The 17,269-nt window shown below is 39.1% G+C and overlaps 1 protein-coding gene across 5 annotated transcripts; it reads right to left on the bottom strand.

Annotated features, from left to right (window-relative positions):
* Positions 1 to 618: 618 nt before the first annotated feature.
* Positions 619 to 16,970, bottom strand: LOC135629636 (protein SPA1-RELATED 4-like). Of its 5 annotated transcripts, XM_065137313.1 has the most exons (11): positions 16,697 to 16,969; positions 14,672 to 16,311; positions 10,062 to 10,219; positions 8,525 to 9,362; positions 6,532 to 6,654; positions 3,617 to 3,763; positions 3,129 to 3,443; positions 2,973 to 3,032; positions 1,241 to 1,605; positions 1,110 to 1,155; positions 619 to 976 (listed from the first exon to the last, which is right to left on the bottom strand). In XM_065137313.1, exons 2-9 carry the CDS (start codon positions 16,190 to 16,192, stop codon positions 1,414 to 1,416), a joined length of 3,354 nt encoding a protein of 1,117 aa, XP_064993385.1. In that variant the 5' UTR covers positions 16,193 to 16,311; positions 16,697 to 16,969; the 3' UTR covers positions 619 to 976; positions 1,110 to 1,155; positions 1,241 to 1,413. The 5 variants fall into 5 exon arrangements, with proteins under 5 accessions (XP_064993385.1, XP_064993382.1, XP_064993386.1 ...); XM_065137310.1 differs by having other exon boundaries at positions 1,110 to 1,605; XM_065137314.1 differs by lacking the exon at positions 6,532 to 6,654 and having other exon boundaries at positions 1,110 to 1,605; positions 16,697 to 16,968.
* Between the last annotated feature and the right edge of the window lie 299 nt (positions 16,971 to 17,269).

Genomic DNA, 17,269 nt, shown 5'->3' with positions numbered 1-17,269 from the left:
AAAGTAGACTTGCTGCTATATCTCTTCCCTTCTGCTTTAATGTGGACCATGTAATATCTCTCTTCCATTAGCTTGATATTTGGTTCCCGAGGTTTTGTAGAAGGTAATGTTATTTATCTTAATTTTTAAAAGCATAATCCAAATCAAATCCAAAAGCTCATTGCACTTCAATCTATTTACACAGTGGGATAAAAAACAGAGAAAAGATGAAGTAGCATGGGACACATCAGAAAAGGCCAAAATACCATGGAATACAAGTAGCAGCAGAAAGCACATCAGAGAAGAAACAAAGCATGATGGGACACATCAGAAATGGCAAGGCAGCGATAGCAGAATCCACATTGAATTTTCTAGCCCGTTCTTGAGATTCATATGAATCTATTCTAATTTATTTAGCAGCTTTTCAGAATAAAATGGTGTACCAAAGAGGTAAGAGAAAGTCTATAGATCATACATCATTTTGCTTTGGGCAAGAACAAGATTATAGGATTTGATGTATCTTCTTCATCTGAAAAATGAAATGCCAACAGACTCACCATATCAGACCTTTACATTTCCCACGAAAAAAAAAAAAAAAATGAGGTGCTGCTTTTTGTAGATATTTCTACAACAAGAGACTGTCATCAGTAAACATGATTCTTAATCAGAACTCGAATATTGCCTACAATGTCATCCACGTAGTAGAACATCAAAACTGTTCCATTAGATACAGCACAATGGGTTTTCTATATCCCGTTTTCATCTAACCTTATATTCTGTAAGAAAGAATCACTAGCAGTTAATTATAGTACACAATGTACAAAATTCTCAGAAAACACACAATCTTATACACCCTCATTCCCACTCAAAAGAGCAAGGAATGTGCCTCCCCCAGCATAAGCAATAACCTACTATCGACAGCCAGCCTTACAGAGCATTCGAACTTTGGAATACTCTAATGGCGGCCACTTTGTGTCCATCAATCAATTGATTGTGCCTGTCATCCACAATTATAATTTTATATATATATATATATATATATAATCAAAAGTATATCATCTGATTCATCTAATAATCTTGATCTTGAATTATCCGCTTAGGAGGAAACTTATAGTGGAAAGAAAAATTACCGAGGATCCAACTCCGGGCTTGGTTGATGATGACAGTTGCAATCTCCTGGTCATGCAACAAATTGTCTTCTAAAACCAAAACACTTTGGGTAAAAGCTCAACTGTGGAAGTTCTTTAAGGGTAATTGGTACCTAAATCTCAGGAGTACTGGGTCCGCACAGCTTAGAATTTATTTCTCATCTGAAGCTTTGGTACCTGATCTCAGTTTTGAGATTGGCGCCAGGTGAGGAAACCACACATAATTTGTCATATAAGCATCACCAATGTTTTGAGACTGCCAGCTCATTGCTACCTGCAACTTTTCTTAAACCAGCTGCAACACTTTTATTCTTCCTGTGGAATTTGCAGCAATAACCATATCTGACTTCCCTCTCCAACAGACACTTGAGACAAACTGTCCATCATCATCGCTCGTCTCTTGTCCCGTATTTGGATCAATGGATCCAAACTTGTGAGAAGTCATTGGCATGGGAAATGTCTTATAGTAAGCATAAACCTGGAGGAAATTACAGAAAAGAAATTAGACAGCCAATTAGTAGAGTGTCTTATAGTAAGCAGAAGCCAGAACAACATTACAGACAGGACATTGGACAGCCAACTAGTAAAGAAAGAGAAGCACATAATATGTGATCAGGACGAATCAACGTAGAACATATTCTTCTCCAAATTTTGCTGTGTTCTTGCGATCTACACCAACTGGCTGTTTGGTTTGCATTAAGTGAAAAGTCAAAAGTATTTTCACAGTTTGATTTACTTAAGGTGAAAGACTTACGAAGTATATTCCCTCTATTCCACCAATTTCCCCAAAAAAGACATCACCCTAAGAGGCCAAAGTCAAAATCAAGGAACTAACAAGTGTTGCCAGTTAAAAAATAATTTTACCTTTATGTTTCTTTTATATAACACCAAATAGATCCATGTTGCTGATCCCAAATAGTTGGGACTTACGATTTTGTTATTGTTGTTGTTATATGTTTCCTTTACACCTATAATTACTAATGAGAGGTAATGTTGCCCTCCACTTCCAGGGAGGAAAATAATCCAATTACTTTCAGTTAAACAATCAGCAGAAGTTTTGATAAGAAAGAAGTGGAGGAAGTGCATCAAAAGAAAGTGAAGCCATATAAACAGAGGAAGTAAAAATACTTGAGTTCGGCATAAGTGACTTCCATCTAAATTAACAAATGTACAAGATTCAGGAACTGAGATCCTACTTTTAAGAAGTCTCTGCCTTTAGGTACAAATTTAAATTCCCTAACATCAAACAGCTCCTATGGGAAGAATATCAACATACATCACTATAATGGCTAATTGAGAGGGGCACCAGGGTCAGCAAATTTGGTGCTTTAGTTGATAGTTCTTGCTAGGCTCTTTCACTCGAGATTCATCCTCCAGTTGGAATATCCATAAATAGGAGATAAGTGAATACAAAATCACATGTACAACTTCATATACAGTAGTAGTTCATGAACTTCATATACAGTAGTTCATGTATAGCTGGACAACTATTTGTGAAACCCTAATAACACATTTAAATCATACCTGTAATAAGTATATATTACAACATGTCAAATAAAAGCATGTCCAATATGCTGAACCAGAAAAAACAAGCTATCATAAGCAAATAACCTTTTTGTGATGCACAAAAATCATAATTAAGTAATCACCACATTTGAATGTGGGAATGGGATAATGAACTTGCAACAGTTAAACCAAAACCCTTTTCCAGGATGCACAAAGCCTAGAGTTTTGGAACTTCATATTTCTGAAATAAAAAATTATATATTCTCTCTTCTTGCTTAATAATATAGAACAATAAGGGGAAATTTTTCATAAGAAAAATGCAACCAAAATGCAACTTACTTCATTTGTCTCTGAACCACACAATATATACCCGTCACAAACAGACAAGCCAACAAAGTTCTGCAGAGAACATGATAAATATCAAATTGCAACTATGATCGTCATTGGTACATAGTGTTTTAGGCAGTTAAAGATGGAAATAATGATGAAGCATACCTTCTCATTTGTATGACCACTTAAAGTTAGGCTGCAAGCATTGGTGGATAAGCCACTTGGGTTTGTTCTCTTGAGATCCCAAAGCTTAAGGGTGTTGTCGGTTGATGCCGAAACAATTGTTTCCGAGTCTAAGAATTTCACGTAGCTGATGGCCTTTCCATGTCCAGACAGAGTACACCAGGGAATTCTAGTGTTCCTTAGATCATAACAGTAAATTTTGTAATCGGCAGAGCCAAAAGCCAAGAGATGAGACGAGTGTGAAAGCTGGACACAACACACATTGGCCACATTCCTGATAGTGTCAATAGAACCTTTCTGCCATATACAAATATAACATCAGTCGCTGCTAGAGTAAAACAAACACACAACACATTTTTGTAATTATCACATATTATGTGCTTACAGATATCTGTTTCTATACTTGATATTTTCAGTTAAGTTTTCAGATGCCTAATGCTTGGGTTCAGACATTTATTCAGAAAGCTTACTTCATTGATACTCCATATTTTCACAGTACAGTCATCACTTCCACTGGCCAACATAGTTGGATCCAAAACCGAGAAATTGACAGACCATGCTCGTCTTTTATGCTCAGCAAACTTTGTGAATCCTTGCCCGGTGCTTGCATCCCACAACTGCATGTAATGCCACAATCAAATCACATAGCCTTTGAAGAAAACTTAGAAAGGATTGCAAGTATAGTTTGACAGAAAGGAAATTCCATGATAATAGAAGTAGAGGATACAAACAAAGAACAAGAAACAGAGTGAGTACATGTCTGTCTACAGGACCAAAAATGCTGTGAGTATCAATAATTTCATACATGCAAATAGCTTGGAATTTTCAAGGACAAGTTTATTCATCAATAACCTACCTTAGTAACAAACAAAGAATTTTTCTGCCAAAAAACAAAGCATTTTAAGGTTTTCTAAATGACGATAGCTTAATTTTGATCTGCAAAAATTGTGTGTTGACAAGGACAAGAACGTATAAACTGAGACACAACATATAGAGTTTCAGCAAATTTTGGTGCATAAATTATAAAATGTAGGGTCTTAGAATTGTTATAGGCTGAATGGATTAAAAGTTCAAATGCCAAACCAGACTGGTTCAGTAAAAAGGGTTGCTCGGTGCATAAGGCTCTTGCCAATCCAATGGTCCAGGCACTAAACTAAAAAACATGAGGGTCTAAGTTCCATAAAGTTTTAGGGTTTCGAACAAACATGAGAAGGGGGGTGACCAGAGAATATGAGGGGATGCAGAAGGGACTTTGTCGAAGCATAAGAAATAATATATACTGATTAATCATCACTTTTCCTTCTTTTTTGCTATCAGAACCTTATGGCAGTTAAATCCTCACTCTACAAGATCCTTAATATTATGAAAGCACTAAATTGTAAAACCTGTTTCGTAAAGTACAATTTAAGTGCACAGTCATGGAGCAGAACTCTGGCTAAACAAGTAAAGACTTCATGGAAGGGCACAAATGATACGTAACAGCCCTGATAGAATTGATGCTTAATCAAACCACTAGAATTTTTGCATTGTTGACTAATAAACCATTTTTTTCTTTGATACTAAATTATGTCCAACATTGCATACTTAGAGAAAACCATTATAAACAGATCATGAACCACTAGTAAGCTCAAGACAGAGAGCAAGATGATTAACATAAAATAGAACGAGACTAATCGATTCACAAAGCTAACAAAATTAACTTAAGCTTCAATGTTGTTTAAGTTTCCTAACATCAAAGATCAGTAAACTGATAATATTTGCTGTGTCCATGGTTAAAACCCGCATAATAGCTTATCAGCATGGAAACTAATGTCTAGAAATTTCAAAATGCATTGACTTTTGAAATTATGGCTTATCACATCACTATAGGATACAAGAAATGAAATGGAAAGAGATTTTAGCAAGAAGCCCCTGAAACCTGAAGCCCTAAATTCTAAATTGTAATCTCTATTTCCAAAATCTGAATCTCAGAACCCTCCTGAACTTGAAACCTTGAACCCTAAACCTTGAAGACCTTTTACCAACAGAAATGAGGAAGCATGAGACCTTAGTCATTTTCCTGATTGATACCTATTCGTTTTGCTGTAGTAATTATTCATGGATAAGAGAATCAGTAAGCAAAATGGAAAAAGAAAAGAAAATCCAAGATGGAACGATGGAACCATTATTTAAATTCTTTTACTAAGAGCAAAACTTAACCAAAGTCTTCACTCCCTTTTGGTGGCTCGGCTTCCCTATATATTTTCTCCCGTGTCTGTGTCCTGAAAGAGGATGGCAACCCTCTCCTTCCTCTCATCTCCTCTTTGTGGACTCCTTGCCTTCTCAGAAAGCTGTCAACTCTGCATGTTAGGCAAGACATATAGCCTCACACATCATGTATTTAGATGATCGGAATTTCAAAAGTCAAGGTTTTATCCTAGATGATTTCAGACTATGGGAAGACATGGTAGATCATACCAATGTCAATCCCTGTGGCCTTGAGAAGCCAATAACATAAGGGCCTTCGTTATCTTTGTTACTTTCAGCATGTGTCTCACTGATGGATGTCCTTTGTAAGGTATGGAGTCTCAGGAGGAATTCCTTGTGTCAGAAATGGAAGAGGGTGTTTATTATTTCAGATTATCGAGCAAAGGATGTGACTCTTATTCCCAGAGAGGGCTTATGGACTATTAAACTGAAAGGCTTTAAATATTATAAGGTGGAAAAACAATTTTCAATAATTCTAGAGGGTAGAAGGAAATAGATCTGGAGCTAATGTATATTCAATTCCACCACCCTTGAGTATTGGTTATGAGAACTAATTATTAGTGGTTACCTTATTAACGGGGTCATTAGGTATGGATGACATGACCTCCACCGAGCATAGACAACCTCCATTTTCCTTTGGGGTGGATTCATGGACCAAGGTGCAGTAACTAAAAGTGCATATTACATGACTAAGTAAAATTCATCTTTGAATGACTTCCATTTTCTAGGTCAGGCAGGGCTTCAGTCTTGAGCACCGAAGGTGCTTCTGAACACTGGCTACCCCAGGATGGAGAAATATCATCATTAATAATCACTCCAAGAACCTCAAATACTTGAAAATTCAGAAAATAGGGGAATTACTGACAATATAAAAATTTGTTATCTATTCAAGGAAAGCAAGAATTTGTAGATGGTCATTTTGTTTTATGATGACTGATTAATCCTCAAGCTATTCTGAGAATGCCCAAGGGACCTAGACCACCTTCCTAGAGTCCTGTTTGTGAAATTAACTTTCGAGAGGATATGAGCCAATGATTAAATGATTAGAATAAGCAAAGGAAAAAGAAGATAAAGAAAAGGAAAAAGGAAGCGGTAGAAGAAGAATGAAGAAGAGGGGGAGGAGGTAGAGGAGGCATACTAGAGTGAGCCGTCGAGCAGCAAACAATGGCAGTGCAACCTCCTGGCGAGCGTAAGGAGTCGAGGCATCCCAAACCCTAACCTCCTGGCGGGCATAAGGAGTCGAGGCATCCCAAACCCTAACCTACACACACACACACACACACCAGACCACCGGTTGGTTTAGCAAACCTTAATCTCAGCACAAGCTGATGGGTTAATTTATGGGTCCAGTCTTCAAGAACTCCACCCAATAACACATAGGGTATGGTCCAGGTCAAGCATAAATTTCATGATAGCAATATTCAATCGAACCAGATCCGGATGTTTTCCCCAGAATATAAAGAAATAATGGCCTACTTGCTAACTCGAACCAAATAGATCAACCCGACACAACCTGACTCAAAACTTGTATGGATAGGATTAGGTTCAGGTAATTCATATTTGTTCTTATCATCCCACCAATATGAACCAACCTAACCACTGCCACACCTATGTATCTCCAAGTGTGAACCTTCTGATGACTAGCAAGTAGCACTGCAAAAAGAAACACATTCGGCGAACATTGAACTTGAAGTCCATATGCTTAAATACCTTTAAACTGCATTATTCATCCAAAGAAAGTAAACAAAACATATTATTTTCACAATTACAACACTCGACAGGATAGAAACATAATGCACCTCCAAAGCTTCTTCCTATATGTAAGTAATTCATTAATTTCATTATATTTCTGAACAAAACCAAAATTTAGCCCAAAAATATTGAGGCTCCAAGTGAGCAGCACATGGCCTAAAACAATAGTATAGACCTCTATTTTTTATTACACAAATTAGCATGATATGCAACAACACCTAATTAAACAGGATGGTTTTCATGGTTAATCATCAAAGCAGAAGAAGATGGTGGCAATGAAGAACAGAATTTAAAATACCACATGAAATTGGAATTGTTCTTAAAAAATAAAATAAAAAAAATCATAAGACATACGTTATCTGGTAATATGTAACTTTACTTGTATATAATTGACACCGAGAAATGACTTATGTAATAGTTTGCAGTTTGCACTTCAAAGCAGTGTTTTTAAAACCGTAATGTACCACCCGGTACGGGCGGTATCAATGATATAGCCCTGTATCGGATGATACGGGGCTGTACAGAGCGGTAACAGTCGGTTTCGACCATTACCGCTCAGTACAGGTCGGTAATGGTTGAAATCGACCGTTATCGTTCTGTACCGAGCGGTAATGATCGAAACCGACCGTTACCAGCTGTAACAATGCTCCAACGATCAAATTGACCGTTGGAGCCCTCCTCAAGGGTTTTTAAACCCTTTCCTCCCCCCTATTTCAATCCATTTCACTCTCTCTCTTAAAATTTCTCAAATATGTGATTACTTAATTCATTTGAATATTAAAGTTTAAGTTGTATGCAAAATAATCTAACAATTCAAATAAAATTTTCCATAGATAATTCAATATTAATAGAAAGATGATCCGGAATGGACCGAAATTGTGAACCTTGCAAAAGACTACTCCTCAAAGTCTGAAAAAGATGTGTGACACTATTCTTACCTAATTTACATTAGTTTTGCTAAAACTATACTAAATATATATTTATTTCTAACTTAAAAACCCTATCTTAACTTTTTTTTTTCTTCTATTTTTCAAGTATTTTCGGAGGGTTTGATATGTATTTTAGGTGTATTACTTGGTATGCAGTACCGTACTGAGCAAAGCTCAATACATCGGTATGGTACGGTATTCAAAACCTTCATTTAAAGTTTGGAAGATCTCAAATGAATTACTACAATAGATGTGAGCTTTTTTAACTTGAGGTCATAAGCAACACCAACTAGCAATTTAGCTAAGTCAAATGCAGCCATAGTAATTATGATGCAGTAGGATACGAGGATCTGACAACACCTTGCAATCATAATTACAATGAAATATAGAAATTGCTACAGCTTTATAAGCAAAAACAGTAAATAATTGCAAGTTCATCAGGAAACAGACCTGAACAATGCCTTCATAATCAGTTGAAGCCAAATAATTCTTTATATAATCATTCCAACATACACAGCTGAGCTTGGATCCACTAGTCATTTCAATCAGTGGGTAATGAACATCAACACTCTCATTTAAAAGAGCACCAAACTCGAAAATCTTAATTTTTTTTGATACTCCAGCTGCAGCAAAATAGTCTTCATCACGGTCAAAACTCAAAGAACAAATGACATTTGCAGAGTTGACGATGTCTAAATTCTTCAGACTTCCACAAACTTCAAATTTACTGTATTGAGCAAACTTGCATAAACCATCAAAAAAGGTTCCTAGATGATCAGTTGCTTCATCAGCATCATTCAGGAGCTGGGAGCATCTATCACGGATCTTGAGAACATCATAGTCAGAACGCATTGCAGCAATAAATTCAGGTGTTCCAATCCTCGAGCACCTGGAAAAGTATGCACTTTCAAGCTGATCAATGTTCCTCATTAACCTCTCCTCATACTTATTTGATTTGGATAGCGTGGATATTGCTCCAGCATTACCAACAGATTTTTCACTATAGTAAGTGCTGGATGATTCTATAAATTTTGATCGGAAACCTCTGTCATCAGAAAATAACTGTGTTTTTGATATGAGCCTTCGTTCAGCCTCCTCAATATCTGCCTTTAAATAACTAAGTTGTGCTTCTAGTTTTGAGGCCTGCATCTTTTTTTGTTCTTTCAAAGATAAGAGAAAGTGTAATAACAAATCTGCTTCTGCATCTTCCTCTTCAATCAAAGCCGATGAGTTATCTAATGATGGAAAATTTCTACGTTCACTTAACAGGTCACTTTGAATAATATCCCTGAACAGGTAAAGCCGCACTATCTTAGATCACATGAACTCATGATAAGGTATAGAATATATGAGACCTTGTATCAATGTGACATAATAACACATCTTTCTCAACTTAGATACCATGGTTAGATGTTATCAGCAAAGGATATCCAAAATTTAGATTAAGATTTGAAGTTTCAATCAAAACATATCCATCTTGAACAAGAGGGTTAGTTTGGTCAAGGCCAACCAGAAACAATCAGTCTCCGGCTTCAAGAAGAAACTGCTCAAACTACTGTTCATCAGGTGAATGGACAACAAATTTAGCATTTTGAACTAATAATGTGATGGAGATTTAATTTTCATTATCAGTGCAGGAGGGTCTGAATGGCAGGAAATCTCAGTGCCAGGAATAGGAAGGACCTTCCTGATGATATGAATATCTGTCGCTTTTCCTCTTTTCATTTTGTACAATCTATATGAGATTTCCTTTACTGAAAAAAATCAGTTAAGCATTTTCTACCTTTCTCACAAACCTATGCGAAAAAAAAAGCATTTTCCCTTTTGTTTATGCAGCAGGTGTACTTGCATGTACATTGACAGAGTAGTATAAGATGAGAGAAAATGGAGAAGATATCTCATAAAAAAGTACAGAACAGAAACAAGATGTCTCAAAGTGTGTGAGTGTTGACTTCAAATGTTCCCACAGAGCAAAGGCTGGCCTCACCTTGACATTGGCCGAGAAGAAGGGTCAGGATGCAACAACCAAAGACAGAAGCCAGCTTCCTTGGGACTTTCTGACAAAAAGGTTCGTGGAAGAATCCGATGCTGTAAATCCAACATTGCGGCAGATTGCACTTCCCATGTTTCAAAACAGCATAATAGCTGAAATAAAAGAAGCAACACTTGTTTAATAATCATATATAGCCTGAAATAATAGCATCACTTTTTTAGATGCATACATTTGCATACATGGATATCATCAGCGTCAACAGATATGTATGTCTACAGATCACTGATCTACTTGTTCCCTGTAGTACTTCAACAAATAAATGGTATTCACAACTCCCATAGTGGCTCATTGTGCTTGATTGTCAACATGTACACCAGTTATGCTAACTACCAAATAGACCATGCTCGGTTAATGGCAAAGAATTGCAGCAGAATTTCCTCATTGCTGTACTCTAAAATTTTATGAAGTTTAAAACACCATACTGTCATAGACATGACAGTAAACAAGGTGTTCAATGTAATGCTTGTGCATGTCCGTGTCTTTCAGTTTTGTTTATGCTTTGCACAGCATGTAAAGGGCTTGCAGAAGGCTTGGCAGCCTCATTTTGATTGGCTTCTGCGACTGTTTCAAGCTTGTAAATGCAAGTTATGTGCAGTCACGTGCAGAGGCAAAACTGCCCAGAAACAAACCATCCAGACAACCATTTTGGGAGTTTTCTATCTCCGCATAGTGGTGCAGAGTGTTAACCAGCACAATACCCAAGAGCTACCCAGGTGGCACATGACTAGATGGACCTCTGGGATAGTGTCTAAGGCTAGCTGGTTCGCTGTTTTGTTTCGCAGTAGTGTCATGTGGGCACTTGTGGGAACTTTTAGCCGCGACGAACCACCTTGGATCTTTTGTCGCCCGACCATTCAGAGCTTACAAAGTCTATGTTTATAATTTGCATTGCCTCTCAAGTGTTTAGTGAAATGACTATTTGTGGGATTCCGAGTTAAACGTTTTCCCTAACCTGTCTTCTTTCTTGTAGATCCATAAGGGATCGTAAGAGGTTTCGGGAAGGCTAACCCTTTCCGAACGGGCACGCAAAGGTGCCGCACGACCTAAGCAAAACCAGCTAAGTCCGTGACAATATGTTTCCCACTTATAAAAACCCATTGACCCCCTTGTGATGGAGCTCATGCCTGATGGTAAAAAAGCTTAATGCACTCTACTGTTTGATGCAAATGGCCTAAGAGAGGTGACATCACAATGGATCAAGGTTTACAAGGGTGGAATCAGGTTCACGATGGGGCATCGTATTTGTTTTAAGGTAGATTAGTTAGATCAGAATCAATGGACTAACCGAATTTGGTGAATAACCAAAAGAATGGAGTTATTATTAAGGGTAAAAATAATTTATCTAACTATTAAATAAGATAGTCTAATTAGGATCTTAGAAAGCTTATTTAGCAAAAAATTTCTTTTCATGCCTAGATTTTTCCATTTCACCTCTCTTTATCACACTCCATTTGAAGACCTATTGCAAGGGACAACCTAGACACTAAAATACTAACCAACCAATAATAGGTAGTAAGCAACAACTAACCATAGGGTTCTAATGTACAACAAGTGATGAAAAAAGTTTGAAGATTTCTTCTTGTTTCCTTCTATCCTAACCTTCTTGTCTCCTCATCTCTCATCTCCTCCAGCGCTCTCTCTCTCTCTCTCTCTCTCTCTCTCTCTCTCTCTGGGTTCTTCCTTTACTCCTACATCACATTCTCTCCTTTAATACCAGATGCATGGTTTGTAATACCGTATCGTACCGCTCGGTACGGGCGGTACATACTAGTCCGATAAAGGATCGGTATGGGCAATATATACTAGTCCGATAGAGGATCGGTATGAGTGGTACATTGGTACACCTTAGTGTATCATGTGTCGATACGCTCGGTACGTACTATTCCGACAGCTGATCGGTATACCGGTATGTTACAACATTCAAAACCTTGCCCAGATGTGTCAACCACAACCAAATTCTGACTCAAATAGATCTCAATAGAAGTCCAGAATCAAACCATGTTAATAGTCTAAGATAGTGACAACGATGGATGTCTTGAGATTAATATATTGAATGGTTCAAATTTTGTGCAGTCAATAGTGAACCCATTCCTTCCCAAATACATTAACTTTTAATAGAGACATCATATTCCAATTATCCTAAATATCGGCTGAAAGCTGTCTTTGTGATTTGCAGGTGATATCTCACCATTCTAAGTCCAAGGTAACCCAATGCAAGAAGCTCCTACCAATACAGGCTCACAGGTGACTTTCAGACAAATCTCACCAAACCAAGTCCCATTTTCTTTTCTTTTTCTTTTGTGAGTCAAAATATGTCCAAAGTCATTTCGTTTTTGAAGCACAGACAAATTTTCATATTTGATGGAGGCAGTCAAATGTAGATTTGTCTTTCTAATTCCTTGGCAAAAAGCTTAATTGTGTTTGTTCAAGGTTAACATTGCAAGTATCTAACCATTCAATGCACATAAACTTAAGTTAAAAAAGATCATACCCAGAACACAAGGCTCTCTCCAATGCAGGGTGCGGAAAGGTTAATGTATGCAGACTTACCTCTAAATATAGGGAGGGCTATTTTCAGGACTCGAACCATGATCTCCTATGTGATTTAGAGGCTGTTTTCATGACTTGAACTTTGGTCTCCTAGGTTGCAAAGGCTCACCCTCCATGAATATACTTAAGTTGCTTTAAAGAAAATGAATAACGATCTCATCAAATCATTGTACTCGTGCCTGAAAAAACTTCACAGCCTTCCAAATAGCACCCATGTATATGGCCTTCCTTCGATGACATTAAGGTATCATGCTTCAAACTACTTGGAAATAACTGATAGGTAAAATAATAAACTAGGTACCAAAGAATGCAAATAACAATCATCATTTTACCAAAATCATCATTTACAGAATCACAAATCTTTTTCAAGTCTTTGGAAGGATTGAACTTGACCTGAACCAGACCAAAGCTTATTGAGAATACATTCAGCATCAGAGAGCTCATTTTCTTTAAACAGGCTGTTGATTTCTGGTCCATGGTTTCTGAAACAAAATTAGTTTTTGACAGGTCGGCTAAAACACTACCACGATGGAAGGGACCCATTGGAAAAGGTGACAACTTCTTTATGAGAAATGGCATACATTCTTCGAGAGAAGCCTCTTGCTCTTTTTTTTTTTCTAGATTGCCACCACCCCACCACAAGGAAAAAAGAAAGAGAAAATTTTGTTATTGAGATTGAAATTTTGTGAATGATAAACTCAGGATTAATTACCTCTAAAAATTTTCTTTTGAAAAGCTTCCTAAACTTTGATATTCTTATGTATCTCAAAACTTTTGGCTTCTCACTTACTGTATGTCAGTGATTGCAAAAGGCGCTCGGGCGCTCGCCTAGGCGCTCGGGCGAGGCGAGGCGAGGCCCGAGCGCCTCGCTAATGTCCCAGGCGGCGCGCTTCAAACAGGCGCCGCCTGGACGCTCGCCCGAGCCCAGGCGCTGGGCGCTTCGGGCGAGCGCCTGGGTAAACCAAGGCGACCGAACCAGAATTTTAGGTCTGGTTCGGTCCTAGTTCGGTCCTAGTTCGGTTGTTAGTTGGTTCAATCGAACCAACTAAACCGATATAACCCCAACCCTAACCCTAACCCAACAGTAACCTGCTGCCGCTCTCGATCCTGATCCCGATCGCGATCTCGTCGCTCGCTGCCGCTGCTCCTGTTGCCGCTGCTCGCCGCTGTCGCTGCTCGCGCCTCCCGCGAGCCTTCCCGCTGCTCGTGCCCCCCTCGAGCCCTCCCGCTACTCACGCCTCCCGCGAGCCCTCCCGCTGCTCGCGCCTCCCGCGAGCCCTCCCACTGCTCGCGCCTCCCGCGAGCCCTCTCGCCTCCTGCGAGCCCTCCCGCGAGCCTTCCCGCTGCTCGCGCCTCCCTCGAGGCCTACCGTTGCTCGCGTCTTCCGCTCCCTTTCCCTTTCCCGCTACCGCCGCTCGCCGCTGCTACCGCCGCCGCTCGCCGCTGCTTCCTCGTTTCTCCATCAATTATAAATATAATTAATTATATTTATTAATTATATTATATATTTTTATATTTTAGCGCCTTGCTTCGCTCGGGCGAGCGCCTAGCACCTAGCACCTCGGGCGTTTTTGGACCTTGGCGTCTTTTGGCGCCTAGCGCTTTTTAAATCACTGCTGTATGTGGCTCAATATACTTCTATGAATGCCAATGATTGAGACTTGAAATCTGTGGGCCAAAAAATGCAAAAGAAAGCTAAGGGCTTTTTCTCTAACATTATGCCGTATGAAGCAAACTTGTCAAAAGAAGCAGATAATCAAACAAGAGAAATATTTGAAGACAAGAAAACCAAAGGTACCAAAGAGTGGTAATCATATGTTGCATAGAAAACAACTATGTACATCTCAGGTAGTAAATTGCAGATCACAGTGGAAGCAACATAATAATATAAGGAACAAAGAGCCACCACATAGGTAAAAGGCCTGATTCAGTAGCAAAGTCTCATACTAGATAAAAATGATTACTAAATACTTTTTAACATAGTCTTCTCTCACCTCAAAAAGAAAAACCCCAAGACTGTAGATATTTGATGCAGAGGAGCACACATAATCATTTATCTCCTCAGGGCTAGCATACCACTTCTCCTCCAATTTCACCAGCTCAGATATGGATTGCTGGCTGATAGAACTAGATATACCTGGACTGCAATTCACGTTATGACCTTTATGCCATTTCTCCAATTTCACTGCCCTGAAAGCACTGCCAGTAGTTCCTGCTCTAAAACTATCAGCTTCCTTTTCTTCACCTCGATCATCTTCTACAGAACCACCCGTAAAAGGATATGTGTGATGCTCATTGCTGTCACTATTATGATCACGAAATTTCTGAAGCTTCAGCACCGAAACTTCATGAGTCTCCTTGTCCTGGTCTGTACACCTCTTTCTTTTTGACTGATGATCCAGATGGTGAATATCTTGCATTACTAAATCTGGTAACTCCATCTGGCTCTGAGGAACAAAGGACCCAATGTACTTAACCTGATTGGAGGGATATTTGATAAAGTATGATGGCCGTAAATACTGCAAAACAAGAAGTTGGGAGTGACAGATGTCAACAAAATCCAGGATCTGCTCAAATATATGCATGCGCTCAGCCTTATTTATCTTGTGGCGCTTAGGTTTAAGCCATTCCCTCAAGGTAATTCCTTCGCTATAGGGATTTGAAGTTCCTAACTGTTTGAAAGATATAGAATCCACTTTACAACTAGGACCATGTGAAGATTTAAAAGTCACGTTCAGATTGGCATTAGGCTTTTCAATATTTTGACGAGAGATCACAACACCAGGCTCATCACGATTTTCTTGATGGTTATATACAACTCCCTTACCCTTCAATGTAGTCTTGACCAAATATTGTTGAAATCCAGATGCGGAGAGAACCTTAGTCCGGATTGCAGCAGGAGATTTTGTCGTAGTAGTACTTGGGATGATATGCTTGTCAATCTTAGACACATGCTCAGGGAACCTAGAATCTTTTGGCTCTGACTGTGTGGCTAGACTAGGCCTCTGTGTGCCCGACGGAGGCAGAAACCTGTTATCCACATCATCATCATGACCCATCGACAAGGACTTCCTGGTTGCTGTGTCCCTCGATTTTCCTGCACGTTTCGTGAAATTCTGCCATAGGCCCATCCGGACTGATGTTTTCTCCCCACTACTTGTGCTACTGCCCAGAGACAAATTAGGATTCTTATAGTTATTCAGAGTCAGCTCTTCCACCATTTCTCCTTGGTTGCTCAAAGAGTGAGCGTCTGAGCTATGTGGTTCAGGCCCAGAATGTGCATGTGGATCACAATTTAAGCTCCCTCCAGCCATACGTTCAAGAAACATCTCTGGTGTCTGCAGGCAGGTGAAGTGCTCGGCCCATTCTGCATCCTGTGAGACAAGTGGCGCGTGTGTTTCTGCGGCATTGTTGGGGCTTGGCTGCTCCGGTGGTTGATCATTCTCTGTTTTTTTAATATGAGGAGCATCGACCGAGCTCTCAAATGTCTCATTTACTTCAGCTGGCCCTTCCATGACTAGTGAAAGCGTTCCTCAACATCAGGGACGAGGCAAATTTTGTGAACCAATCAATCTGATAACTACCGCCAAAAGATCCACATCTGTATCAAAAACTCAGAGCTCCACTGAAATCCCTGCATCAATTTTTGTAATGCAGGTAGATCGTAAGTCTAACGGTGCTAACTCCATCAAAACGGAATTGAAAAGAAATCGCAAATCCCTTCAAACCATCAGGTACGGTAGAGACTATTGACACAAAAAGGCGACTCTAGGGCTCAATCAGGAGCGAAAAATTCCAATTTTCCCCTATAAGAAGAGAAAAAATCCCATTCCGTAGAAGATCCAACGGAAACCAATGGGATAAAAACGATTGAGTACCGAAAGTTCCACCTAATAACCAATTACGCAAGCAAAGATTGGTCTTGACGGAGCCAATCGCGAGGAAACTCGATTCGAATAAGAGAAAAAGGGGATCACAGAGGGAAAGGTAAAAACAAACAAACAAACAATCAAACAAACCAAAGAGAAAGGAGGTGCGGCGCGCCGGCTACGAGTCGATCGAGGGCGGAAATCCTCGGAGAGGACCGGGTAGCAGGAGATGGGCAAGTGGTTGGTCGTGAGAACCGAGGGAAAGGAAGGAATCAGTGCGGAGCAAGTGGCCGATGGGAGAACCCTAAAACTTCCGAAAGCGGAAAGAAGCAGAGGTAGGCATCATTGTCGAGAAGCCACTTGGAACGGGATCTGCGGCTCTCCCTGGCTTCGACGAAGGCTTTTGTGGGTAGGAATGGGAGGAGTACATGTTTGTCGTCCTACCCACTCGAATACTTTAATATCTCCAAAATTAATGAGACTCGCGATCGACCCATCTGAACGCATTAATTTTAGGTTAATTTTCGAAAAAAAATATTTTTTGTTTTATAATTTCTCATATAGCATCCTAACAAATTTTTCCTTAATTTTTAATAAATTTAAAAGTTATATATATATATATATATATATTTTTTGAATCTATCATCGTCTTCATCATAATCTTCGCACGCACGAGGGTTTGTCATCATCTCAACCTTATACCATTGTATGTAGGCGGCCTCT

This window comes from Musa acuminata, chromosome BXJ3-1 (genome assembly GCF_036884655.1).
Source record: "Musa acuminata AAA Group cultivar baxijiao chromosome BXJ3-1, Cavendish_Baxijiao_AAA, whole genome shotgun sequence".
Classification (NCBI taxonomy): Eukaryota; Viridiplantae; Streptophyta; class Magnoliopsida; order Zingiberales; family Musaceae; genus Musa; species Musa acuminata.
Note: the sequence above shows the minus strand (reverse complement) of the source record. Positions and strands in the feature narration are given on the sequence as shown.

What these genes read in the sequence shown, in the direction of transcription:
- LOC135629636 (XM_065137310.1), bottom strand. Translation starts at nt 16,192, where the DNA reads ATGGAAGGGCCAGCTGAAGTAAATGAGACATTTGAGAGCTCGGTCGAT. An exon ending in CTGCTCGACGGCTCACTCTA is followed by an intron (nt 3,764 to 6,531) that starts GTATGCCTCCTC and finishes CATTACATGCAG; the next exon opens with TTGTGGGATGCAAGCACCGG. An exon ending in GTGGTTCAGAGACAAATGAA is followed by an intron (nt 1,606 to 2,972) that starts GTAAGTTGCATT and finishes AATTTCCTCCAG; the next exon opens with GTTTATGCTTACTATAAGAC.